The 27132-nt window shown below is 54.9% G+C and overlaps 1 protein-coding gene across 1 annotated transcript; it reads left to right on the forward strand.

The window, feature by feature from the left end:
- The first annotated feature begins 422 nt into the window (after positions 1 to 422).
- Positions 423 to 25006, forward strand: PCSK9 (proprotein convertase subtilisin/kexin type 9). The gene is made up of 12 exons (XM_011926363.1): positions 423 to 1068; positions 4861 to 5052; positions 7506 to 7629; positions 13340 to 13473; positions 13709 to 13850; positions 17038 to 17234; positions 18358 to 18541; positions 19068 to 19241; positions 19837 to 19985; positions 20834 to 21011; positions 22703 to 22884; positions 24722 to 25006. The coding sequence occupies exons 1-12, from the start codon at positions 505 to 507 to the stop codon at positions 24935 to 24937; spliced, it is 2436 nt and encodes an 811-aa protein (XP_011781753.1). The 5' UTR covers positions 423 to 504; the 3' UTR covers positions 24938 to 25006.
- The last annotated feature ends 2126 nt before the right edge of the window (positions 25007 to 27132 follow it).

The following is a 27132-nucleotide window of genomic DNA, read 5'->3' on the forward strand; positions in this document are numbered from 1 at the left end:
TCTTTGCAAACTTAAAACCTGAATCTTTGCAGTATAAATCCCTTGAAATGCATATAGGCTGGACATCAAAAGCAAGCAGTATCTTCAAGGAACAGCTAGTCGGTAAGGTCAGTGTGCAGGGTGCGTAGAGCAGAGGCTGGAGGGGGTCCAAGCTAAGTTTAGAAGGTTGCCAGGTTAAGGCCGGTGGAAAGAATTGGGTGGGCAGGGAGGAGTCCATAGTAGGATTGATTGAGAAGTCTCACTGGTCAGCAGGTGGTGACAAGGTGGACCCAGGAAACACTGAAAAGGTGGGCCCGGCAGAACTCGGAGTCTGGCGTCCCACGCAGAGTGAGAGGCGGGAGAGGAGGCGCCTCTAGAGCGCCGACCCACCTTCCAGCCCAGTTAGAATTTGGGAGTTTTTTCTTCCCTCTGCGCGTAATCTGACCCTGTTTGGGGAGGGCGAGGCCGAAATCTGATCCTCCAGTCCGGGGGTTCCGTTAATGTTTAATCAGATAGGATCGTCCGATGGGGCTCTGGTGGCGTGATCTGCGGGCCCCAGGCGTCAAGCACCCACACCCTAGAAGGTTTCCACAGCGGCGTCGAGGCGCTCATGGTTGCAGGAGGGCGCCGCCGCTCAGTTCAGGGTCCGAGCCTGGAGGAGTGAGCCAGGCAGTGAGACTGTCTCAGGCGGGCTGGAACGTGCAGTTGCAGCGGCGGCTCCCAGCTCCCAGCCAGGATTCCGCTCGCCCCTTCGCGCGCCCTGAGCCTGAACTCCAGCTCCTGCACAGTCCTCCCCACTGCAAGGCTCAAGGCGCCGCCCGCGTGGACCGTGCGCGGCCTCTAGGTCTCCTCATCAGGACTGCAACCTCTCCCCTGGCCCTGATGGGTACCGTCAGTTCCAGGCGGTCCTGGTGGCCTCTGCCGCTGCCACTGCTCCTGCTCCTGCTTCTGGGTCTCGCGGGCGCCCGTGCGCAGGAGGACGAGGACGGCGACTACGAGGAGCTGGTGCTAGCCTTGCGTTCCGAGGAGGACGGCCTGGCCGACGCACCCGAGCACGGAGCCACAGCCACCTTCCACCGCTGCGCCAAGGTGCGGGCGTAGGGGTGGCAGGCCTGGGGGAACCCGCAGCCGGGACGGTGCGGTGCTGTTTCCTCTCGGGCCTCAATTTCCCCCCATTTAAGAGAGGAAGTGAGGTGCAGGTCTCCGAGGGCTCTTCGCTTGGCACGATCTTGGGGACTGCAGGCAAGGCGGCGTGGGAGGGCGGGTCGTGGGGAGCGCGGTGGAGAGCGGAGACGGCCGGCCTTTCGGGGACTTGCAGGGGCCTGCGGCTGCGCTATTCAGTGGGAAGGCTCGCGAGGTTGGGAGACTGGGAGGCTGAGGGAGGGCGGGCAGAGCACTGCTAGGGTCTCCTGCCCAGATTTCAGACTTTCCGCCTCGCCGCGGCACAGGTAGGTAAAGAAGTGAATGCCTGGAACGCACTGGGAACGCACCAGACACAGAGGAAGCGGGCTTGTCATTATAGTGGGTTCCGATTTGGTTTGGGAAATATGGGCAGCGGAGGATGGAGGGCCTGGAGAGAAGGCCCTACCCGAGACAGGAGCGGGGTGGGAAGGACGGCAGATGCTGGGAGCGCGAGGCAATTTCTTTACGACACAGAACTCATGCTGTAGTATTCCATCTGTTTCAACTGAAGAAAAGAACCAGCTGAAAAGGCAAGTGAGAAGGGGCGGAGTTATTCTCGAGGCTCATTGGCGTCCTTTAGGACTCAGGCAGGGAAGGGCCCTCGGTGCTCTGGAGCTGGAGGTGGCGCGCCTGGTACTGGGACCCCGCAGCTGAGCCCGGCGCCTCAGCCCACCTGGCTGTCTGCTGACCGACCGACCGTGGGTGAGGCGAGTTTGCTCAACGACTCTGCCAGGATCTGGCCCTCAGGCTCTGGGAAGCTTCTTCCTGGGGCGGGATCACTAGTTTTTTCTAAGTATTACCAGCCCAGGACTTGGCTGGGGTTCTGTGTTCCCCAGCTTGGAGTCAGATCTGGGGTTGAATGATGGCTTCCTCTCACTAGCTGTGGTGCTTGACAAGCCACTTATCCTTGAGCCTCCATTGCCTAGTCTTTAAAAAGGAAGTGACAATCCTCCCTAAGGGCTCAGTGGCAGCAGATGGGGAGATGAAGGGAAAGTTCTGTTGACCATGAGTGACCTCACTCATGCAAGCCCAGGGAGGGATCACTTGCAGTTTTGTCCCTGTCTGCAGGGTGACCTGTTGGTGACATTGTCTTTGCTCCAAACCACAGCTCCCGGGGCAGAGGGGAAAATTCTGCCACTCACAGCTGCCTGCCCACCCTTCTGTCTGAGTGTTCTGGGTGGCAGGATGGCAGGTCCTTACTCAGCTCAGTATAGCCCTCTTCCTTGTTCCCTGAGCCTTTGACTTTCTGGAGGGATGTTGTGGGGTTGTGGCCAGGATAAGAAAGGGCATTTCAAGTTACCACTGCTCCAAAACAACTGTTCTGGAAATAGTGAGTACCCCATCCTGAGAGGTGAGTAAGCAGAGGCTGTATGACCACCTGAACCAAGCCCTTGAGGATGTTTCTTCTCTGGTGGAAGTTTGGAACAGGAACCTCCTCAAGTTCATTTATTCATTCATTCAATGGATATTTTGTGGGAATTGAATTTAGAATGAAAACTTTTTTGGCAAGCAGAAAAGGATTTTAGACCAATCCTTTTGTTTTAGTCATGTTAAACTGACGCTCAGAGAGAGGAGGTCACCCCAGGTGCATTAGAACTGGGTTTCTAGAACTCACATTCCACTGCACAGAGTTCTCTCCCAATTCATTCGATTTTTGTTTAGCAGAAGGCATTTTTAGATGAATCTTTGAAGCATTAGTAGGAGTTCAGCAATGACAATGTCAGGAGAACTTTATTCTAGGATTAGGAGGTACCATGAACAAAGGTACAGAGCTGGGAAAACCAGAGGTGGAGGATAAGGAGCACATGTCCACAGTTCTTTTTCTTTTTTTGAGATGGAGTTTTGCTCTTGTTGCCCAGGCTGGGGTGCAATGGTGCGGTCACTGCAAACTCCGCCTCCCAGGTTCAGGTGATTCTCCTGCCTCAGCCTCCCAAGAAGCTGGGATTACAGGCACCCGCCCAGCTAATTTTTGTATTTTTAGTAGAGATGGGGTTTCACTGTGCTGGCCAGGTTGGTCTTGAACTCCTGACCTCCTCAGTGGATCTGAGGAGGTGATTCGCCCGCCTTGGCCTCCCAAAGTGCTGGAATTACAGTTGTGAGCCACTGCGCCCAGCCTCCACGGTTCTTTATCCACCTTCCAAAATGTAAAATGTTCTGAAAACCAAAAGGTTTTTTTGTGATTTATTTGATGGTAGCATCTGACGTGAACTGACATGAGATTATTTTTAATCTAGTTGTGTAAATATGCGTATTCATGTATTTTGCTGCATAGATTACATATGCAGCTCCAGATTCCTCCAAGCAGACTCTCTGATTGCCCACTACTGTCTTTCTAAAATCCAAACAAGTTCTGAGGTTCAAAACCGATTTGGCCCTAAGGCTTTGGGTAAAGGGGGTGAACTCTGTTCTACTCTGACTGGAGTCCAAGATGCGTATATACAGAGATGTGGATGATGAGGCTGCAAAGGTAGGTTGAGGCAGGGGCCAAGGAGGAGCATGGAGTTTGGACTTGATCCATGAGGCTGTGGGGAGCCAGTGAAGGTTCTTGAGCAGGTATGTCTGCCTGAGAGCAGCTGGAGCAGACGAGAGCTAAAACCAAACAAATCACCTGCAGATCGTGGCTGCTATAGTTTGTCCCCTCCAAATCTCATGTGGAAATGTGGTCCCCGGTGTTGGAAGTGGGGCCTAATGGGAGGTGTTTGGGTCATGGGGGAGGAACCCCCATGAAAGGCTTGGTGCCATCCTTGTGATAATGAGTAGATTCTCCCTCTATGATTTCCCTTGAAGGCTGATTATTAAAAAGAGCTTGGTTCCTCCCTCTCTTCTCTCTTGCTTCTTCTCTTGCCTTGTGATAGATCTCTGCAGATGTAGGCTCCCCTTCACCTTCTGCCATCAGGGGAAGCAGCCTAAGCCCCTCAACAGAAGCAGGTGCTGGTGCCATGCTTCTTGGAGAGCTTGCAGAGCCATGAGCTGAATAAATCCCTTTTCCTTATAAATTACCCACCTTCAGGTATTCCTTTATATAGCAACACAAAAGGACTAACACAGTAGCCTTGATTCTTCCCTCTCTTTAAGAAGTGTTGCCTTTGCTCACTTAGTCATCCCTTCTGCCTGCATTTGTAGAGCATCTGGATGGGAGATTTATACAACCGTCACTCTTGACCTTCCCAGCAGGCCTGTGTCATAGGTACTATGATCTCCACAATACAGCGGAGATATCTGAGGCCCAGAGAGGTTGAGTGACTTGCTCATGGCCACACAACCAGTAAATATTAGAGCTGGAATTCAGGTCCACGGTTTCCTGGCTCCAAAGCCCATGAGTTTTTCCCTCAGTTTATTCCGATTGGGGCATGGGGGAGGAGGTGGCCTTTGGGCAGGGCCGCCATGGGTAACCAGGCCCATAGAGAGTTGGGTGCAGGTACAGAAGAAAACCTGTTGTCGAGTGCGGCCCATGGTTCCCATTTTTGCCTGACTGGCACATTTGAAAGTGTTATATAACTATGTGAACAATAATAGTTGGCCTATATGAGTTTTTTAATTTGCTTTTGGGTCCGCATTTGGTAACTTCTTTATCGTTTACTACACTCCGTTGTGTCTCTTTTGTTGTAATTCTAATTTGTAAGTAGGGGTGAGATAAAGTACACATAGGGTTTGCTGGGTTTCTTCCACATCATCATGTTCCTCCGTGCACGGGGCCAGGATCCGTGGAGGCTGCCCGGCACCTATGTGGTGGTGCTGAAGGAGGAGACCCACCGCTCGCAGTCAGAGCGCACTGCCCGCCGCCTGCAGGCCCAAGCTGCCCGCCGGGGATACCTCACCAAGATCCTGCATGTCTTCCATCACCTTCTTCCTGGCTTCCTGGTGAAGATGAGTGGCGACCTGCTGGAGCTGGTGAGCCACCCTTTTTGGGAATGGCACTTCCTGATAGGGCTGGGCCACTGCATATACACTGGGGACTGTGCTTAGTAGGCCTATTGCTGAAAATCAGAAGGGGACAGCAAGTATGTATTGAGCACTTATTAGGTACCAAGCACAGTAACCACTGGCTTTCTGTATGGAATTCCCTTTAAGCCTGGCCATGCCCCAGTGGTATGTCCATCTTCATTTGAAAGTTCAGAGGGGACCACACAGACAGCTAGGGGTAGAACCTGGATCAAACCCAGTGGTCTGCCTGCCAGCCATTCTTGTGCCAATGCATCTGCTGCCTATGGAAACCTTTAGGGACAAGGCCCTGGGATGTTCAATGGAGCCTGAGTCATTGTATAAAAAAGCATGACTCAAGGGTCCGCAATTTCTTTGAGGCTGCTGCTATCAGAGTAAAGTCCCTACTTTAGGACAGGGTGGCCCTCCTCCCTCCTGGATGTCACATCTTTGGTGGAGGGGCAGAAAGGGGACTGGGTATTCTCCTCACCCTGGCCCTAATGCTTCAAATCTTAAAAAAACTTTCTTGTTTTTGCTTCTGCCCCACCTTCTAGCCCACCTCTTTTCCTGGCCTCTCACTTGATGAGAGCGTGTGTCATTTTCACACTGATTCTCCACATGGCAGGGGGTGCTTCTCAGCCTCCTGCAGACAGTGAGGCCCAGGGTCTTGCCCAAGGTCACACAGCATGTAATAGGCAGGGTCAGAGTCTGGACCTGGGTCTCCTAGCTGCACTGTACTGCTGCTCCACGGGTTAATCGGCTCAGCATCCCGTGGCTGAACAGCTACCTCATACCAAGGCCTGTGGGACCATGACAGGGATTGACAGGGTCCCTGCCTTAGGAACCCGTAGTCTAAGTAGAGGAGACTGACAAGTCAATGCCTTCCATCAGTCTGCTCAACACACGTTTACCAAGTGCCTACTGTGTGCTGCAGAGGCGAAGATGACACAGCCCAGGCCTTTCCCTCGAGCTTACAGTTCAGAAGGAGAGACTGATCAGTGACCGCCAGTACAGTTGACTGTGGCACAATGTGCTCAGCATTGGGGAGAGACGAATAAGGTACCCGTGTAGCACCAGATGACAGGCACAAGCCCCACAGGCCAGGGCAGCTGCTCAGAGGAGAGTAGGCCAAGCAGAAGCCAAGCAGAATGCTGCAGGCATTTGCCATCGAGACCTGGGCTTCAAACTGGGCATCATACCAGCCTGGGTTCGAGTCCCACCCAGCCCCTTATTAGTTGTCTAACCCTGGGCAAATGCCTTCACCTCTCTGAGCCTCATTCCCCTATCTGTAAACCAGTTATAATAATGGGAACATTCATTTAAGGACTAAATGAGGTTGTGAAGCATTCAGCAGATGCTAGGTATGGAAACTCGCCAAAGTGGGGGCAGGTTAAGAAGCTTCTGGGGATACCAAGGCATCCAGGGACTAGTTGTGGCAGGAAGCTGTTACCACTTAGGTCTGAAGGGTAAGGAGAGGGAATAGTTTTCCCTCTGCCCAACTGGAGCTGGTGGCACGGAGGAGAGGCTGCCCGTGGGGAGTCACCTGAGGGTTCACCGCTGCCATGCACAGGGAGTCAGGAGGTAGGGAGGGAGTGGGGCAGATGCACAGTTTTTTGTTTTTGTTTTTGAGATTCTGTTGCCCAGGGTGGAGTGCAGTGGCGCCACGTCAGCTCACTGCAACCTCTGCCTCCCGGGTTCAAGCAATTCTCATGCCTCAGCCTCCTGAGTAGCTGGGACTACAGGTGTGTGCCACCATGCCCAGCTAATTTTTGTATTTTTAATAGAGATGGGGTTTCACCATGTTGGCCAGGCTGGTCCCGAACTCTCGACCTCAGATGATCCCCCACCTCAGCCTCCCAAAGTGCTGGGATTACAGGCATGAGCCACCGCACCCAGCTGCAGATGCACTCTTGTCCCTCTAACTCCTGCTGGTGCCTCCCATTGGCTGAGCCTAACTGGAGGCTTTGCAAGGGAGCTGGTGCTGCAGTTTGCAGTGAGCAGGCTGGAGAAGGCTGGGGAATAGACTGGGGGACAAACCGAATTGCCAGTGCTGTTATGTCATGATTTAGGCATGGTGTCCAGGGCCTGAGCTTCACTCCGTGTCCGTCCTGCCCAGAGCCTTGGCACAGCCTGGCTCCCAGACAAGATGTCAAGTTCAGAATCCTTCCTAAAAGGAATCCTTTGTGCCAGGCCTTGTTGCAGGGATATGGGAGTGCTGGGCTCCCAGCCTGATCAATGAGTGAGAAAACTCAGGCTCCTAGTCTGTCCTCCGGGGCACCAGGAGGGAGTCTGCCGGGACAAGGTGGGAGGCTGCTGGGCTGGGATGTGGGGATAGGTGTGATCAGGTGAGGCCAGGCTGTGGCTGTGTTTGCTGCTGTCCAGATGGCTTGAGCAGAGTCCCCCGACCTCTCTGGCTTCTGCAGGCCCTGAAGTTGCCCCATGTCGACTACATTGAGGAGGACTCCTCTGTTTTTGCCCAGAGCATCCCATGGAACCTGGAGCGAATTACTCCTGCACGGTACCGGGCGGATGAATACCAACCCCCCAGTAAGACCCCCCATCTGTGCGCTGCCCCTCCACACCTGAGCTGAATCCATTTGCTCTGCCCTGGCCTTGCCTCCCTGCCAGTGGTTTCCACTTCTTGGGGGGCTTTGGGACTCAGCACCTCCACTGACCCCTTTTTTTCTGTCCCATCCCCAACCCCTGCAGCCCCCACTGCCTGCCTTCCTGTTGCTCCACAAATGTAAAAGTCTTGCCTTAAATGATCCTCTTTTCCTCCTTGTCTCTTGTTTTTCTCTTCTCTCCATTTGGAATGGCCCAGCAGGCTGCACTTACCTTGGAAGGAGGGTTCATCTGATGGTGACTCTACCTAGGGCCCCCCCAGGCCTCTATAACTCCCAGTGCCCTGCAGACTGGATTAGACCCCTTAACGGGACAGACACAACCCGGACTCGCATGCCCCTGCCTAGCTTCCTGTTTTGCTGCTCCACCTGCCTCCAGCTCTGTTTGGCTTTCTGGCTCTCCCTGCATGGCCCACTTTGTGTCTTCCCTCCAGGCCTTTCCTTCCACTGTTCCCTCTGCCTGGTGTCGCCTGACTATGGGAGGGAGGGAGGAGGAGCAGCCTTGGAAAACAGTCTGCATTCTAGCAGGGCCTTGCAGGTGGCAATTCCTTGCAGGTGGCAATTCAGTCGGGGAAGACTCGAGATGCACCTGGCCTGAGGAGAGGATGAAGGGTTCTAGTTGGACTGTGTTAAGTTTGAGGTGCCCATGGTGTGAGGTCTGCAGCTCAGTGCAGAGACGATGCAATGTGGTGGGTCCATGCAACACGGTGCCAGGACGCAGAGCTTGGGGTGAACTCAGCTTCCACCCCTTACCGGTTCTTGTGGGGTCTTGGGAAGCCACTTCGTTCTATTAGCCTTGTCTTTCTTGTCTGTAAAATGGGCACATAACCCTGTCCCTGTCCTTCTCACAGGTTGATGTGAGACTCCAGTGAGTTGAAGGATGTGCAGATGCTTTTGGAAGTGAAAAGTTGGGGGCTTCTGTGTGACTTTGCATATGCCCAGACTGTGTGACCTTGCATATGTCTGAATTGCTGCCATTGCAACAGATCAGAGCTGGTGGGCAGGGGGTGGAGTTAGGGTTTGTGTGGGGGACATCCTCTGGCAAGAGTGGCAGCAGCAGAAGCGAGGGGCCTGGTTGGTCATGTGTGCTGACCTGGCCTGGGCAGCCTGTGGCCAGGGAGGGGACAGCTCCTCTGTAGGAGGAGCCTGTTCCTTTCCAACCAGGTGGGACCTCTTCTGTGGATCCCTGGAGCCCCCTGCACTCCACATCGGTGCCTCAAGGACCTCCCAGAGCAGGCTAATATCAGAGACTGAGAGGGACACTGGCAGAGGGTCACAGAGGCCCCAGTCCAGGCAGAAGACCAAGAAGATCTTGCCCCCTAGGTTAGTTTCCTAGCACTGCTGTGACAAAATACCACCCCCTTGTTGGAATAAGTTGATTCTCTGCAGTACTGGAGGCCAGAAGCCTGAATCAGTGTTGGCAGGACCGCGTTCTCCCTGGGAGCTCCAGGGAGAAGCTTCTCTTGTCTCTTCTGTGTCCCGACAGCGGCGGCACACCCATCCCAGCCTCTGTCTTCACACAGCCTTCTCTGTGTCTCTCTCTTCATTGTCTCCTAAGGACACTTGTTGTTGGATTTAGGGCCAACTGGATCATCCAGGATGATCTCATGTGGAGAACCTTAACCACGTCTGCAAGGACCCTTTTTCCAAATCAGGTCACAGCCACAGGTGGTGCGGGTTAAGAAGTGAGTGTACCCTTTGGCAGCCGCCATTCCCTCCTCTCCCTTGGACCAGAAGCAGCTGTGGGGCCCTTTCCTCCCCATAGGATGCCCATGGATTGTCCCCCTCCCCACTTCCCCCGAGTGTCTGTGGGAAGTGGCAGGAATGGCAGGCAGGGGTGTGGAACCCCTTCTGGAGTCACATCAAGGGCTTGGCTGGAGGATGTCCTCCTGGAGCTGTTGGGCTGGCATGGGGCACGCTGGCTGGGCCCAGCAGCAGCCTCTTCATTCATGGGGAGGCCACAAGCATGGGCCCTGGAGCTGGCTGCTGCCCTCAAACCCAGACTCTGCACTCTTAACTGTGTGACCCTGCACACATCACTCACCCTCTCTGATCCTCAGGTTCCTCTGCAAAAGCGAGAGAATAGTAACCGTCACTCTGGGGGGCTGTTTGGAGGGTTAAATGAGTTATTGCTGTAGCATGCATTTCTCTGCCAGGTATTGAGTGAGGTGCTGTGATGTTAGCCCTGCAGTTTTCTTTTCTTACCATTCAACAATAACGTCTTGAGCACCCACTGTGTGCCAGGCACCATATTAGGTGCTGGGGATACAAAGGCGAATGAAATGGACGTGGTCTCTTTCCCCAACGGTGTATCCAGAAGATTAATCCATTCCTTAAACAAATGCTACTCGGCACAAATTAGTTCTGGATAGGCTGAGAGCTCTGAAGGAGTGCAGGCAACTGCGAGCCTGTGTATCGGCAGAAGGATCAGGAAAGGCTTCCTGGAGGAAGTGCTGTTCCAGCCAAGACCCGCGGGGGCATTATTAACCAGGCAGAGGGGACAGTGTCCAAGCAGAGGAATGAACATGGACTGAAGCTGTGAGGCAGGAGGGAGTGTAGCCTGTGCAGAAGGGACTGAGGCTGGGGAGACCAGCAAGGCCTGGGTGACCTCCAGGGCAGAAGTGAAAGGAAGAACTTGGCCATAGTCTGAGCTTCTCAGGCGCATGGCAGGGCTGCCTGGTGAGAGCTAATGAGCTCCCTGCCCTGGAGGTATGCAAGCAGGACTGGGCTCCCGCCTGCCAGAGGCCGCAGAGCTTTCTGTACCAACCCAGAGGCTGGAAGAGGCCACTCCAAGGCCTCTTTGCCCCTGAGAGTGGTGGCTTTTCTTGAGGCCATCTGGCCACGCTGTCACGGGGAACTAGCAGCCTCTGCCTCCCCCAGGGGCCCTGTGTCCTGTCCGAGCTGAGCCCCTTTCCAGCCTCTCACTGGAAGGAAGCCCAAGGATGTTCCTTTGGGGGCTTTGGCTTGTGCTTTTCCCTCCAGCTGTGGAGGCCGTGGTAGGGCTGTGGGCCCTGGGTGGGCGTTCCAGGCTTACAGCCTCTCTCCTGGCAGTGTCTTACCAAGAGCTGCCCCTTCGCCAGGCCCACCTGCCCTCTGCTGGCCATGCTTGCAGCCTCCTGACCCTGTCCCAGCAGGAGAGTGCGCTGGTGTCAGCGGGCAGGAACTGCCTATATTTAGAAGGTGTGGGGCTGCGCTGGGGCCACACCCCAGGCCCAGGGATGTGACCTCACAGTGGTCACATCATCTTGCAGCGGACCCCAAGTACAGCTCCTGGAGCAGATGGTGGTCCCAAGCACAGGTGGGACCAGAAAGGATTGTCACCTGGGCTAACTCAGCTGCAGCCTCAGTTCCCTCCTCACACATGACGAGGAGCATGGACTGGAATCCTGCCCAGCAGGCCTTCTGCTTGATGTGCGTTGTGTGGCTTATGTCCAGGTAGGGAAGCAGCTTCTGTGCTGTCTTCTAGATGAGGCTGTATCCCCTGGGCCGTGTGCCAATGTATCCAGTCGTCCCGTCAGCCTGGAAGCTCTGAGGGAGAACCTTGGGCTGCTTCCTAAGCACCTGTGTCCCCTGTAGCCAGCTCGGGGTGTCTGCTAGGAGCAGACTGAGCATGGTTTATGGGCCTGGCACCATCTGGCCTCTGCCCACCTTGCTGGCCTTGTCATGTGTCTGCCCCTCCGACATTCTATAGCCCAGTTCAATATCTAGTGGTTCCTCTAGGGTGACCAGCACCCTTTGGTCTCCAGATGTCTTCAGGTCGGAGCTCACAGCGCTCTCAACCACCCCTTCCCAGTGTAGCACTGGGCACATGGTAGATGCCTACTGATGAGTGAAAACTCCTAACACACTCAGAGAGCAAGGACTCTGCCTCATCCCGCAGCCTGCGAGGACAGGCAGCCTGCCGAGGACCTGCCCAGCATGCTACAGAAGTAACCAAAGTGCCCATGGGCACTGATCAGTGGAGCTTCCTGCTGAGACTGGAGGCCATAAGGCAGCGTGAATAGTGTCTGTGCAGGCTGGGGACTCACAGTTCAGACTGTGCCCAGCCCTACTGCCATAGTGGGTGGGTGGGAGGATGTAGGACTGGGAGCTGACCTTGCCTGAAATTAGTGTGGGATCTCAGAGCAGCCACTGAATTGCTCTGTAGTGGGCTAAATAGTGGTCCCCACAGATACACACACCCAGACAGAGCCTGTGAGCCTGACCTTATTTGGAGAAAAGGTCCTTGTAGATGTAATTAAGCATCTCAAGATGGCATCATCTGGATTATGCAGTGGGCTGTAAGTCCCGTGATGTGTCTTTATGAGAGAAAGGCAGAGGGAGATTTGAGACACACAGGAGGGGCCACTTGGAGACAGAGGCGGAGATTGGAGAAATGTGACCACAAGCCAGGGAGCATCAGCAGCTACCAGAAGCCGGAAGATGTGAGGCAGGGTTCTCCCTGGAGCCTTCGTTGCTGAGTCTGGGAATTTGTTACCGAAGCCATAAGAAGCGACGACACTCCCTGAGCCTCCCGTACTTGCTCACCTGTCCTGAGATGAGAATCTCTACTCTGCAGCATATTTGGAGGATCACTGTGGGGGACACAGAGGTGCTGTTCAGATGGCACTTCAGAAGACTCAGGAGACCCTGGGGCAGGAGCAGGTTGATTGACAGCCCAGAGGGCTACCATCTGGTTCTACCTGAGGCCCTGCTGCTCCTGGCTGCAGGGGTTCCAGGGCCAGGCCATTTCCGCTGGCGCAGGACTCTTTTAGCAGCAACCTGCCTGAAGTCTTCTTTTGGCCTGGCTGAGAGTTTCTGAGACCCGCGCTGGAGCGGAGGTGCTTCCTTCTTTGCTTCCCTTCTTCCTCCCTCTCCTCTCTGGCCAGTGGGCTGGACCTGCCTTACATCTGTGAGCTCTCCCTACTTTCTCCTACACCCCGATCTTTGTCCTGCACAGGCGACTCCCCCAGTGAGTCTCTTGCAGCTTTTACCCCAGTGCCTGCTTCTTGGAGAATCCAAACTGATCCAATTAGGGATGGTAAGTGTAGGGTAGACTCTCGGTGACTGTTTTCTCTGAGGCTGTGACTCGTGTGAGGCGGAAGCAGCCCCTGTGAGCCCTTCTGGTACGTTGTGGAGTGCAGAACGCTTGGACCTGGAGTCAGGAGGCGCAGACACACATCCTGTCCGAGCTGTAGCTTCCTGTCTCTGAAATGAGCCGACCAGCGCAGGTGGCCAGACATCACTGTTATTCTTTGAGTCTTTAAATCATGTTGTCTTTCTCGCAGACTTGGTGAGCTGTGAAAAGCTATAATAGGGGCTTTATTTTACACTATGATATTATTTCTTGAACATTCATATTATTGTTGGATATTTATATTAATATGAAGGAGCAGGATGACTTGGGTCCTTCCTGGCAGTAGCATTGCCAGCTGATGGCCTTGGACAGTTATCTGCCCCCTCTAGGCCTCCCTTTCCTTGTCTATGAAATATAGAATAGGATGTAGCGTGTGAGGATTTTTTTGGAGGTTCAATGAGTGAATATATTTAAGGTGCTTTCACCAGTGCCTGGGATGTACTCCACAGTTTCTGTGTGTTAACTCTAAGGTTGACTTCATGCTCATTCCCTCTTCTCCCACAAATGTCACCTTGGAAAGAAGGAGGCAGCCTGGTGGAGGTGTATCTCCTAGACACTAGCATACAGAGTGACCACCGGGAAATCGAGGGCAGGGTCATGGTCACCGACTTCGAGAGTGTGCCCGAGGAGGACGGGACCCGCTTCCATAGGCAGGTAAGCATGGCCCTCTGGTGGGAGGGCTGTCTCTGCCCATATCCCCATCCTGGAGGTGGGTGGGGACTCCCGTCCAAGAGTGTTGCAGCTGTACTGCTGGGCCACAGCCCCCAGCTGTCACTGTCCCCTCCCTGCCATCAGTTGTGGGAAGGGTGTTCATCCATCCAGCCACCTGCTGATTTGTTATGGGGTTGGGGGGTGTCTTTCTTACATGGTCCTTGTGTTGGCTGAGCAGGCCAGCAAGTGTGACAGCCATGGCACCCACCTGGCAGGGGTGGTCAGCGGCCGGGATGCCGGCGTGGCCAAGGGCGCCGGCCTGCGTAGCCTGCGCGTACTCAACTGCCAAGGGAAGGGCACAGTCAGCGGCACCCTCATAGGTGAGTGATGTCCCCAGACAGCGCTGGTCTCTTTCCATCTGGACCTGGCCTGGGAAAGTGGCTTGGGCTGGGCCCAGGGAGAGCTAGTCTCCTAACCAAGAATGCTGTGGCAGCCTCTGCCGCAGAGCCAGAGAACCAGAGTGCCAAGGCTAGCAGGGTCCCCAGTCACCACGAGTGCAGATGAAGAAACCCAAGCCCCAGGAGGGTTACGCAGGTAGCCCAAGGACTGCAGACTTGACCCTGGGTCAGTGACCTTTCCACAATTCCACACTGCTCCCCTTTTCAAATCTGGTGACATCTTTGTGTCTTTTGTGATGTTATCTTCAATGTGGAGGGACTCGAGGTGATCTAAGCAAACTTCTTCTATTTTCTGCTGCATACCTCTGAGACCAGGGGACTCACTTACTTGCATGACTGGGCCCTGCAGGTCACACTGGCCAGGCAGATGTGGTGGAGGAACTGGCAGAGGACTTTTTCTAGACTATGACTATATTTAGTCCATCTGGGAGCCCCCGCTGTGAAGTCCAGCTGAGAACTAGGACTCCAGGGGCCTGTGGACAGAGAAGAAGCTCTCCCTTACTGACTTCCTCCTGTGGCCATTGAGCAAGGCCTCTGTACAACATGCCCTGGGGTTGGCCTTGCCATAGCTGCTGAACAGTTGATGAAACCAGTCCAGAGAGGGCAGGTGACTGCCCAGGGTCACACAGCTCAAGCTGATGACCTCACTGGGAAAGGTGCCAGCTCTGGGCAGCAGCTTGACTTCCACTGCAGGCCCCAGGCCCCAGGCCCCAGGGTCAAACACTGGCTCTGGAGCTAGCGGAAGCAGCCCATGAGTCTGTTTGAAAGGCTGAGGAGGCCCAGGAGTCTTCCCTGTGTTCCACCAGTTCTGCCCTGAGACTTTCCTACAGAGTACAGGTTTTGATGTTCAGTTTTAAAGGCAAGGATCAATAACCTTCGGCCCCATCAGGTGACCCCTTGTGCCTGTCCCACCCCTTTATTGACTGACCTCGGCTCAGTCAGGCCAGTTCCTGAAGGTCAGTGTGTGGAGAGGAGGCTGTTCTTTCCCAGAAAGGCCTTCCCCAGGCCTGGTGCTCTGGCCTCTGGAGGACTTCCTGGAGAAGTCCCTCCTTTGGCATCCCAGTCAGTGTATGGGAAGCCCTTACTGCATGACCTGGCACGGGGCAGGGGCTCAACAGTCACTCTTGCCTTCCTTGCCGCTGCCATTTCCTCCTCTGTAAGCAGGTGATTGTGTGTCGAGTCTGAGCACAGAGATAAGCACACAGCAGGTGCTTAATAACTAGCAGCTGTAGGCTGGGCGTGGTGGCTCACACCTGTAATCCCAGCACTTTGGGAGGCCGAGGTGGGCGGATCACTTGAGGTCAGGAGTTCGAGACCAGCCGGGCCAACATGGTGAAACCCGTCTCTACTAAAAATACAAAAATTAGCCAGGCGTGGTGGTGGGTGCCTATAATCCCAGCTACTTGGGAGGCTGAGGCAGGAGAATCACTTGAACCCAGGAGGTGGAGGTTGCAGTGAGCCGAGATTGTGCCACTGCAATCCCACCTGGGTGACACAGCGAGACTCTATCTCAAAAATAAATAAATAAATACATAACCAGCAGCTGTAAATGTGGCTGTTGTTGTTCACCTCCACACTCAGTGCCACTCCGCTCCCTTCCTCCGTGGTGTGAGGGGCCTCACTAGCTGTCTTCTAGGAGGAGCATGGCTGTGAGATTCCAGCTCCATCCTTGGCCACAGCTCCTGGAGACATCTCAGAGACCAGGATCCGGAAGGCTCCTATACCCCATTTGACAGGGGAGAAACTGTCAGCTCCAGGTCCCCTTGCACATCAGGGCCAGAGCTGAGTTAGGCTCCCAGTCTCCAGGCCACTGGGCCAGAGCTCACAGGCCGATAAAGGGTTAGAACTGTTACTGGTGGCTGGGTGAGGTGGCTCACACGTGTAATCTTAGCACTTTGGGAGGCTGAGGCTGGCGGATCATGAGGTCAGGAGATCGAGACCATCCTGGTGAAACCCCGTCTCTACTAAAACTACAAAAAATTAGCTGGGTGTGGTGGCGGGGGCCGGTAATTTCAACTACTCAGGAGGCTGAGGCAGGAGAATGGCGTGAACCCGGGAGGCGGAGCTTGCAGTGAGTCAAGATCTCACCACTGCACTCCAGCCTGGGCAACAGAGCGAGACTCCGTCTCAAAAAAAAAAAAAACAAAAGAGCTGTCACTGGTGACAGTAGCATGAGGTAGATCATGGTCTACACCAAAATGGGGGATGTAGTGCCACTGAGGCCAGAGGGAACCACACCATCAAGGGTGGGGAGTTACGGTATGAGGGGTCCTGGGTGTGGAGTCTTTTAATTCTTCAGACAATCCTGGGAGCAGCTGTCCCTGTTTCATAGAGAGTGGGGTCACACAGCTGGTAAGGGGGCAGCCAAGACTCTGTTCAATTTGTGTGGGTTCAACACTTGTGGCCACGGTGGAGGGGCATCTGAGCCAGGCCTCAGAGAGTGGCAGGGGGAAGTTGGGTGGGGCAGGGCACCCTTCTCATTCCTCTGAGGCTCATCCTCTCAGTGCCTCCGTTTCCTGGAAAGGGATAATAAGGTTATTGTGAGGATCCCCTTAGTTCATATATTCAGACTCTTAGAGCCAGGCCCACAGAAGGGCCGGGGTTGGCTAGTTTGATTGCTGAGGTTTGATTGCTAATATCTTCTAGTTTCTATTGGTCAAGGTTCTGCAGAGAAGCAGAGCCAGTAGGATGTATATATTAAGTTTCAAGGAATTGGCTCATGTGACCGTGGGGGCTGGCAAATCTGAAATCCACAGGGCAGGCCAGGCAATTCCTGCAGAATTTGATGTTGCAGTATTGAGTCCTAAGGCAGGCCTGGAGTAGAATTCTTTCTTCCCTGGGAGGCCTCAGTCTGTTCTCTGCAGGCCTTCAACTGATTAGATGAGGCCCACCCACGTTCTGGAGAATAACCTGCCTTACTCAGTCTCCTGATTTAAATGTTACTCACATCTAAAAATTATTTTCGCAGCAGCATTTCCACTGGCTTTTGACCAAACATCAGGTCACCAAGTTGATCCCCAAAATTAACCATCAGTCTGTGCCTGTAAGGGAGGGGCTGAGAAAGGGGAACAGTTCTCCCCACGGGGTGACCTAGGTTTGTTCCTTCCAGGCCTGGAGTTTATTCGGAAAAGCCAGCTGGTCCAGCCCGTGGGACCACTGGTTGTGCTGCTGCCCCTTGCGGGTGGGTACAGCCGGATCTTCAACGCCGCCTGCCAGCGCCTGGCGAGGGCTGGGGTCGTGCTGGTCACCGCTGCCGGTAACTTCCGGGACGATGCCTGCCTCTACTCCCCAGCTTCGGCTCCCGAGGTAGGTGCTGAGGCTGCTTCCCCAAGACGGGGCGGCGAAGGGCAGGTGGGCCCCGTGGGCTTCTTGCAGCACGTTCCTGGAGGCTGAACCCTTCTGGCTTTGGAAGGAGTCGTCAGAGACCCCCGCCATGCGGGAGGCTGGGGAGGAACGGGCTCGAGGCTCCATCATCCCAGAGTCTGAATAGCAGTGACCCCGCCACGCCCCCACGTAGCGGCGCCCACGTAGCCACGCCCCCACACCCGGTCCTGGCCACTCTCCCTCCTGAAGGTCTCCTGGTAGCCGCCCCCTCCCCATCTCTATCCCCAGGCCCTGCGTCTTCTGCCCAATATTCTTAGGGCCCGCCCAATATTCTTAGGGCCTCCCCACTATCCAGATACCTCCGCGGCTGCATGACTGACCACTTGAGCAAGGCTAATGTGAATGGGAGCAGTTGAGAGCTCAGACCTCACCCGAGGGACATCCAGAGTGTGCCGCAGGGCCGTGCAGTGTGGCTGCGGGGACACAGACACGGAGCCTCGGCCCTGAGGAGCTGGGGGGCAGTGACCGTCCCTCCTCTGACCACCACTCCTCCAGTGTCAGGACACTGCGGGTATCTAGGGGAGAGAATCTTGTTCCACTTCAAGTCTGGAACTTAAAGTCTTTGTGTGTGCGCGCGCTCATGTGTGTGCGCGCGCGTTGTGGGTGGGGATTGCGGAGCAGATGCGTACCTGACAGCGGTAACCTAGATCCTCCCTGGCCTCTGAGGCTTCCCTGGCAGCCGAATTTAAAGGCATCAAGCAAACAAAGCCCAGCACATCTCTGCCTTGCCCTCTCAGTTTCCCCCCGTGGCACTTAGAGCCACCTGATACACCGAGTAGTTTCCTGTCTCCCACACTAGAACGTAAACTCCACAGGGGCATTGGGAATGCTGCCTGGCTATGGTAGGGACAGAGGGGAGCACCAGGGAGGGGCAGGGCTGCCAGAGTTCTGCCTGGGGAGTCAGATTTTCCTTAGGAGGGGACATTTGAATGGGACCCAAACAGGTGTATAGCAGTTGTTCAGCCCAGCTGGCAAGGCCTCAGTTTGCTTCTGCAACCCCTCTCTTGGGCTCCTTTCTCTGCCACCTACCTCCTCACCTTTCCAGGTCATCACAGTTGGGGCCACCAATGCCCAGGACCAGCCGGTGACCCTGGGGACTTTGGGGACCAACTTTGGCCGTTGTGTGGACCTCTTTGCCCCAGGGGAGGACATCATTGGTGCCTCCAGCGACTGCAGCACCTGCTTTGTGTCACGGAGTGGGACATCGCAGGCTGCTGCCCACGTGGCTGGTAAGTCACCACCCCACTGCCTTGGCCACGGTGATGCTAACAGCCCCTTTGGCAGTCAGGGTCTGTGCCAGGACCTCCAGTGACAAGCTCTGTGCAGGGGGACCAGAGATGAGACAGGCCTGATGGTGCCTTCATGGACACTCAGTCTGATGAGGGAGGCAAGTGCACAGTGGGAACACGAGGTCAGGACTGTATTAGAGGGAGCCCAGAGGAGGCACCTGCCCAGCCCGAGGGTCAGAGAAGGCTTCTTGGACGAGGGACATTTGTTCTGGAGCTTGATGGATGAATAGGAGTCCACCTGGCCGATAAGACAGCAACTACCAAGGCTTAGAGATGTGACGGAAGGCTGTCTTACCTCACTGTGTGAGGGACTGTAGGCGGCTTACCTTCAAGAAGAGAGCTTGGTGTCTCTGTGTGTGCACGTGTTTTTGTGTGTATGTGTGTGCCTGTGTGCACTGGCAGGAGTCCCCTGCTGGGGCAGGAGGGTCAGGCCATCACCATCTTTCACCATTCACCCCTGTGCCAGGCATTGCAGCCATGATGCTGTCTGCCGAGCCGGAGCTCACTCTGGCCGAGTTGAGGCAGAGACTGATCCACTTTTCTGCCAAAGATGTCATCAATGAGGCCTGGTTCCCTGAGGACCAGCGGGTACTGACCCCCAACCTGGTGGCTGCCCTGCCCCCCAGCACCCACAGGGCAGGTAAGCAGGATGGCAGGGTGGGCAAGGCCAGGCTGGGGCTTGGGAGGGCTGTGTGACCTTGACAGTCTCTGCCCTCTCCCTTATCTGTGTAAGGAGGATGACACCACCTTAAATAGGATTAAATGAGAAGGGGGCTCTGAAAGGGCTTTGCAATATTTCCATAACATGTTTTTATAGAGACAGTTGAGTATGTTCTTTTTTTTTTTTTGAGACGGAGTCTTGCTCTGTTGCCCAGGCTGGAGTGCAGTGGCTGGATCTCAGCTCACTGCAAGCTCCGTCTCCCGGGTTCACGCCATTCTCCTGCCTCAGCCTCCCGAGTAGCTGGGACTACAGGCGCCCTCCACATCGCCCGGCTAGTTTTTTTGTATTTTTTAGTAGAGACGGGGTTTCACCATGTTAGCCAGGATGGTCTCGATCTCCTGACCTCGTGATCCGCCCGTCTCGGCCTCCCAAAGTGCTGGGATTACAGGCTTGAGCCACTGCGCCCGGCCGAGTATGTTCTTTAAGCCCTCGTCTCTCCTACCATGAACTAAAGATTTTTGTGGGGGTCCCCTCACTCCCAGCACCCCCTCCTCATCCCAGGTGCTTTTTACAGGTTGGCAGCTGTTTTGCAGGACTGTGTGGTCAGCACACTCGGGGCCTACACGGATGGCCACAGCCGTAGTCCGCTGTGCCCCGGATGAGGAGCTGCTGAGCTGCTCCAGTTTCTCCAGGAGTGGGAAGCGGCGGGGCGAGCGCATCGAGGTGGCTACCCCTCCTTCGTATGTGTGTGTGTGTGTGTGTGTGTCAGTGCTGGGCCCTCAGGGACCCGCAGCAAGCCCCTCCATCCTCGACACTCCAGCTCTTCTGTAAGCTTACAGGACTGGCCAGAGCAGGAGTGGGGCACTCCTCATCTGTAAGCTTACAGGACTGGCCAGGGCAGGAGTGGGGCACTGCTCATCTCACGTGGCTGGGGGCTGCTAGAGAGAGCCACAGTGAGAAGGGTTTCCTAGAGGCTGCAGGACAGTGCTGGATGGATTTTCAATGCCCATCTGGGTGTCAGCGTGAGGGTCAGGGATCTGCTACCCTGGACTCAGCCATCTCTAGGCCCTTCTCACTCAGGTGCTCCATGGTTCTGGGAGCTGAGAAATCTCAAACCAGCAAAAAAGGGGAATTGATGTTGATGCTACAGGATAGTGCACAGACGCCATCTGGTCGCAGCATTTTGGTGGAAGGGCAGTGCCCAGCCAGGAGAGTGAGGAGGGGCAGGCATGTCTGGCCTGGGAGATGGTGTCTTAATGCTTGTGTGGGAGGCAGAGTGGGTGGGGTGGAGCCGGCTGGGTCCTTGCTTTGGCTTCTTGGATTTCCCTATATCTCCATTTTGAAACCACTCTGTGTTTGGAAGAACTTTTGAGTATTCAGAGCTGCCCATTGGCAGAACAGTCTACTTTGGGCGGGAGCGAGCTCCTTGTCCCCAGAAGGCTAGGAGCAGGGTCTGACTGGCCCCTGGTAGGGACACTGACGAGGGTGCTTGAGTTGATCCTGTCTATTCCCTTTCTCTGTTTTCAAAGGCCATTCTAAAGCAGATTCCCATTTCTGTCTTTGACTCTCAGGCCCAAGGGGGCAAGCGGGTCTGCCGGGCCCACAACGCTTTTGGGGGTGAGGGTGTCTACGCCATTGCCAGGTGCTGCCTGCTACCCCAGGTCAACTGCAGCGTCCACACAGCTCCACCAGCTGGGGCCAGCATGGGGACCCGTGTCCACTGCCATCAGCAGGGCCACGTCCTCACAGGTAGGAGGCTGGGCCTGCCCTGGGGTGAGGAGAGTTCCCTTTCTCCTTATGCACCCACTGCCCGCGAGGCTTGGTCCTCATGAGTGTGATCCATGAGACTCGAACCTGACTTTCCATTCCATACTCTGGTTCTGCCACTTCCATGCCCTTTGACCCTGGGTAGGTGACATTACTTCTCGTCTCAGCTTCCTCCTCCATAAGAGGGAAAAAGGTATTACCTGCCTCATTGTGTTGCGAGGAGATAGGGCACTGGCCTGGAGCATGGCAGGTGCTTTGCCTAAGGTGGTGCAGTTCAGGAGAGGCAGCTCCAGAGAGAGGCCCCCGGCTGGGGTGGAAAGGAGGGCAGACCTCGGTTTGAATTTTACTCTGCCACTCGATAGCTCTGTGACCTGGGCAAGTTACTTAACGTCTCTGTACGAGGAAATGATGGGTGCTAAGCACTTAGCTTAATGCTAGGACAATATAGATTCTAGCTATCATTACTATTATTGTCATCACCCATTGCTTTAAAATCCAGTCTCTGGTATAGGCAACTATTGATAGGCTACCCTGTGTTGAAAACATGTCCAGGCAGGTAGCAGGAAGTCACAGATGGGGACTCTTGGGGCATCAAGGGCTGGCGCCCCGAGGCTGAGCTGTTCTGGTTGGGTGGAGCATGAGAGGTCTGGGAAGACAGTGGAGCTCCAGCCTGGAATAAGAGGCTCAGAGTTGATTCTCGTCTGAACATGTCCAGGGGAGTCACTGAGGGTTTGGGAACAGGAGGGTGAGGGTGAGAACCTAACTCTGGGCACAGCAGGCTGGCATGTAGGATGGATGTTCAGGAAAGATGAGCGTAGTCAGGTGGCTGGTGCCCTTGTCCAGGGGAGAGGCTCCATCCAGTCCGGGGATCCTGGCTTGGAGGGAAGTCCGCCATGCTCTAATCACACTCCCCTTTGGAAGTGCTCAGCCGATGAACTCACAGGCACATGTCAGTTGGAAGTCATGGAATCTGACTATGAGGCACACCTCAAAGAGTCCCATTTTGCAGCTAAGGGAACTGCAGGCTGGACATGCTGAGTGACTGCCCTGAGCCCTTGCGTCTAGGACACAGAGAATGTTAGTAACCATGACCCTACCATGTTCAGAGCACATGCCAGGCTCCATGCTGGGGCTTCACACGTGTCATCTTCACAGTGTCCCTGTAAGTAGGTGTGGTTTCTCTTTCCATCTTACAAATAAGTAAACAGAGCCTCAGTGTAGCTGAGTAACCATTATTTTCGGTTTCTTAGCCAATGGGTGTGTCTGACTCCTAAGCCCATGGAGGGCATCCCCAGGTGGTCCAGACAGACCCCAGCTTACCCTTGAACTTCTGCCTGCTGGCTGCATGGGGAGGGGCTGGGGGGAGTTTGAGCATCTCAGACCATAAAGCCCCTGCCTCACTGTCTCCATCTCTGGGTGGAGAGATGATGTTTTCCCTGAGAACCTAAGGCTCAGGTTGAATGGCTCTCCCATGGTCACACAGCTGGTCAGGCGCGGAGTTGAGAACACAGGAGTCCTGATGCTCAGGCCAGCATCTCTTATCTTCTTTGAGTTGTTTCTGGGTTTCCTAGCTCTTGCCTCATACCTTAAAGAGAGGAGGTCTGATGGGGATGGGCCCTGGAGACGGAGCATTCCAGCATTTCACTATCTGAGCTGGCCTTCCTCTGACCCAGGCTGCAGCTCCCACTGGGAGGTGGAGGACCTTGGCACCCACCAGCCGCCTGTGCTGAGGCCACGAGGTCAGCCCAACCAGTGTGTGGGCCACAGGGAGGCCAGCATCCACGCTTCCTGCTGCCATGCCCCAGGTCTGGAATGCAAAGTCAAGGAGCATGGAATCCTGGCCCCTCAGGAGCAGGTGAGGAGACCTGTGAGGACGGGTGGGTGGGGTCCATGGGGTGGCGTGGGTCTCTCCTGTGCAGCTTTTCTGTGTCAGTTTGTGCCACCACCATGCCGCCATGCATCAGGGTGGCGGTTTGCCGGGCAGATGCTGTGGGCAGCTTCCGCCATTGTGTGGACAGTGTGTGTATGTATCTGTGTGTGGCTGGGTCTGTTTTTGCTTTTGTCCAGATCAGTAAGGTTTGTTGCCTGAGTACCCCACCCTACTTGGTGTAGAATGTGCATAAATTTGGCATAAAGAAATACAATATGCTTGCATTTATTGATTGATCTATTTTTTTCTGAGATGGGGTCTTGCTATGTTGCTCAGGCTGGTCTCAAATCCCTGGGCTCAAGCGATCCTTTGGCCTCAGCCTCCCCAAATGTTGGGATTACAGGTATGAGCCACTGCACCTGGCCTCTCTGATCTATTTAACAAACCTGCTGGGAGGTTCTCAGGGTCAGGAGCAGCACTGGGCTGTGAGGACACAGAGCTCACTCAGCCATGACCCAGAGTGGGTGCTTGAGCTGCATGCTGAAGGTTGTTAGCATGATCGGCAAGGCAAGAAAAGGCCCTGCCGAGATTAGCGAGGCACGTGCCAAGCCCTGGAATGTGAGAGCCAGGCCTTCTAGAAACCTGGGTGTGGACATGACCAACAGTTGCTCTGGAACTCTCCTTTTTAAAAGCCAGTGGGAGCTTCTTAAAAGGCAGCCCTAAGGAGTCCACTCTTAAATGAACTCAGACTCGGTTTTAAAATGCAAGTCTGTGTTGATTCTGGTCTGGATGGTGCATTCCTCAATAGCAAAAGACAGTGTTGTTCTTGGATCCACTTTCCCTGGGTGCACTGAGGGCTGCGAGGTTCCAGGTGCTCTTCCTGGCACTGGGGAGGGATACAGGCCCGACAGACATGTTGTTCTCCCTCCTGGAGCATCTATTTTAGTGGGGGAGGACAGAAAACAAACCAGTAAATTACAGAGTACTGAAAAGATGCGATGGAGAAAACTATAGCAAGGAAGGGAATGGGGTGGGGGAGAAGTCAGGAGAGGTCTCGCTGAGAAGGTGGAGGAAATGGGCCATCAGGCAGGGAATGTGTTCCAGGCAGAGCAAAGGCCCCGGGGTGGGGATGCGCCCGGGAGTACCAGGAAACCAGAGAGGTGGGAGTAGTTATGAGGTGGGAGATGCCTCAGAGGGGACAGGGCAAAGTCAGGTGAGATCCGAGGGCCACAGTCAGGAGTCAGCTGGGGCCACACAGGGGTCCAGCCTAGGGGGAGTGTGATCTGGCCTGGATCTGCACCTCTCACTGTGGCCTAGCTGCTGAGCTGAGAAGAGATGACAAGGGCCTTGGGCAGAAGCAGGGAGACCGGAGGGAGGCAGTGGAGGGTCCAGGCGTTGGGGCGGGGCTCAGGTTGGAGTCTGAAGGGAGCCTGCAGGCCTGGTGGGTGGACATGGGTGGGAGAAGGGGAGGACGGCACCAAGGCTCGGGCCCCTGGACAGATGGAGTTGCCATTAAGTGGGATGGGGCAGGCTGTGGGGCTGTCAGTTTCAGAAGGAAGATGAGTTTGGCATTGGCATGGTAGGCATCTGTCTGTCCCCGCGCCCCTCAAACCAGGCATGAAGCAGGAGCTCACGTGTTTGGTCAGCGATGGTGCAGAACCGCTGGGGCGGGAGGTGTGTGTTTGTCTCTCAAATGGGCCCTGAGCCAGGGAGGGCTGTCTGCTCTTTGGCCTCACAGCGGGATGTTGGAGGGAGAAATGAAGTGTAGGTGGGGGTCTCGGGCCACGCTGGACGTGTGCTTTCTTCTCCTCGGCCCTGGCAGGTGATCGTGGCCTGTGAGGACGGCTGGACCCTGACCGGCTGCAATGCCCTCCCTGGGACCTCCCACGTCCTGGGGGCCTACGCTGTAGACAACACGTGTGTGGTCAGGAGCCGGGACATCAGCACCACAGGCAGCACCAGCGAAGAAGCCATGGCAGCCGTTGCCATCTGCTGCCGGAGCCGGCACCTGGTGCAGGCCTCCCAGGAGCTCCAGTGACAGCCCCATCCCAGGATGGTGCCTGGGGAGGGTCAGGGGCTGGGGCTGAGCTTTAAAATGGTTCCAACTCAGGAGGCTGAGGCAGGAGAATGGCGTGAACCTGGGAGGTGGAGCTTGCAGTGAGCCAAGATCGCGCCGCTGCACTCCAGCCTGGGCGACAGAGCGAGACTCCGTCTCAAAAAAAAAAAAAAAAAAAATGGTTCCAACTTGTCCCTCCCTCAGCCCTCCATGGCCTAGCCCGAGGGGATGGAGATGCTTCCACCTTCCTGGAGCTGCTGGCCTGGCCCTTGAGTGGGGCAGGCTCCTTCCCCGGAACTCACTCACTCTGGATGCCACCTCCCCTGGTGGAGGTGCCAGGAAGCTTCCTCCCTCACTGTGGGGCATTTCACCATTGAAACAGGTTGAGCTGTGCTTGGTGCTGCCAGTTGCTCCCAACATGCCGACATCTGTGGGCAGAATGGCTTTTATTGAGCTCTTGTTCTGTACCAGACATTCAGTCCTCATGTCTCCACCAAGGAGGCAGGATTCTTCCCATGGGTAGGGGAGGAGGTGGTAGGGGCGGCAGGGACAAGCATTGTCAGGGGGCGAGTGTGAAAGATACTGATGGCCCTCATCTCCAGCTCACTGTGGGGAAGCCCCTTGGGGCTCCCTTGATTAGTGGAGGCTCAGCTTTCTGGATGGCATCTAGCCAGAGGCTGGAGATCAACGCATCCCTGGTGGTCATGGGCTGTGCCTTGGTTTCTTGAGCGACCTTTACTCTGCTCTATGCCAGGCTGTGCTAACAACACCCAAGGGTGGCCTGCAGGGAGCCGTCACCTAGGACTGACTCTGCAGTGTGCAGTGGTGCACGCACCATCTCAGCCAACCCGCTCCACTACCCAGCAGACTACACATTTGCACCCCTGCTTTACAGGGGAAGCAACCTGGAACCAGAGGAGGCATGCCTGCCAAGCTCACACAGCAGGAATTGAGCCAGAAACCCAGACTGGGCTGCCTCTGAAGCCAAGCCTCTTCTTTCTTTACCCCACAGGTAACAATGAGGCTGGGAAGGGGAACACAGACCAGGAAGCTCAGTGAGTGATGGTGGAACGATGCCTGCAGGCACGGAACTTTTCCTGTATCACCTAGGCCTGATTCACTGTGGCCTGATGGAGATGCTTCTAAGGGATGGTGGGAGGAGAGGGACAACTGTCCCTCCTTGAGCACCAGCCCCACCCAAGCAAGCAGACATTTATCTTTTGGGTCTGTCCTCTTTGCCTTTTTACAGCCAGCTTTTCTAGACCTGTTTTGCTTTTGTAACTTGGATATTTATTCTGGATTTTGTAGCATTTTTATTAATACGGTGACTTTTTAAAATAAAAACTTTGTCCTGACTTTTGCATAGACTTGACTAGGAACTGGGTAAGTTTGTTGAGTAAGCCAAGTACTTGTATCTTGAGTACAAGTATTGGGTAAGTACTGGTGATGTGAACTTATTCCCTGTGCCTGTCTTAGGAATGAAGTGAATGTCTTCCTGCAGCTCCCCTGACGACCCTGGCAGGCAAAGTGCCTCCTTCTTGGTGACGGATGCCCTACATCCTAGATGCTCTGTTGTCCTAACCTCCCAATGCCCTTTTCATTCTTTTTTCTCCCCAGTTCCTGGCACAGGGCCTGGCCCAGAGTATTTATGGAATAAGTTACAGTGCCAGATGCTTCTATAATGAGCCAGTGCTAAGTCCATGGCTATTTTTCATGATTTAAAATTCAGACGGTCTCAGGTCGGGTGCAATGGCTCACACTTGTAATCCCAGTACTCTGGGAGGCTGAGGCAGGAGGATTGCTTGCATGTAGGAGTTCAAGACCCTGGGCAACCCAAACGTCGTCTCTACAAAAAAATTTTTAAAATTAGCTAGGGTGGTAGCACATGCCTATAGTCCCAGATACTCAGGAGGCTGATGTGAGAGGCTTGCTTGAGCTGGGAGGCTGAGGGTGCAGTGAGCTGTAATTGCATCACTGCACTGCAGCCTGGGTTACAGAGTGCACTATGATCCCATTCACTGTAGGACCTCCAGGCCCTCCACTCTAAGGCTGGTGAGCATAGCTGTCCTAAGCAAGTTGTATCTCTACACAGCTCAGGTCATAAGGAATCTCAGGCAAAAATCCCCCAGATTACATTTTCTGACAATTTAGTGTCATATATGAAAAGCATTCAAGAG

This window comes from Colobus angolensis, unplaced genomic scaffold (genome assembly GCF_000951035.1).
Source record: "Colobus angolensis palliatus isolate OR3802 unplaced genomic scaffold, Cang.pa_1.0 Scaffold68, whole genome shotgun sequence".
Taxonomy (NCBI): domain Eukaryota; kingdom Metazoa; phylum Chordata; class Mammalia; order Primates; family Cercopithecidae; genus Colobus; species Colobus angolensis.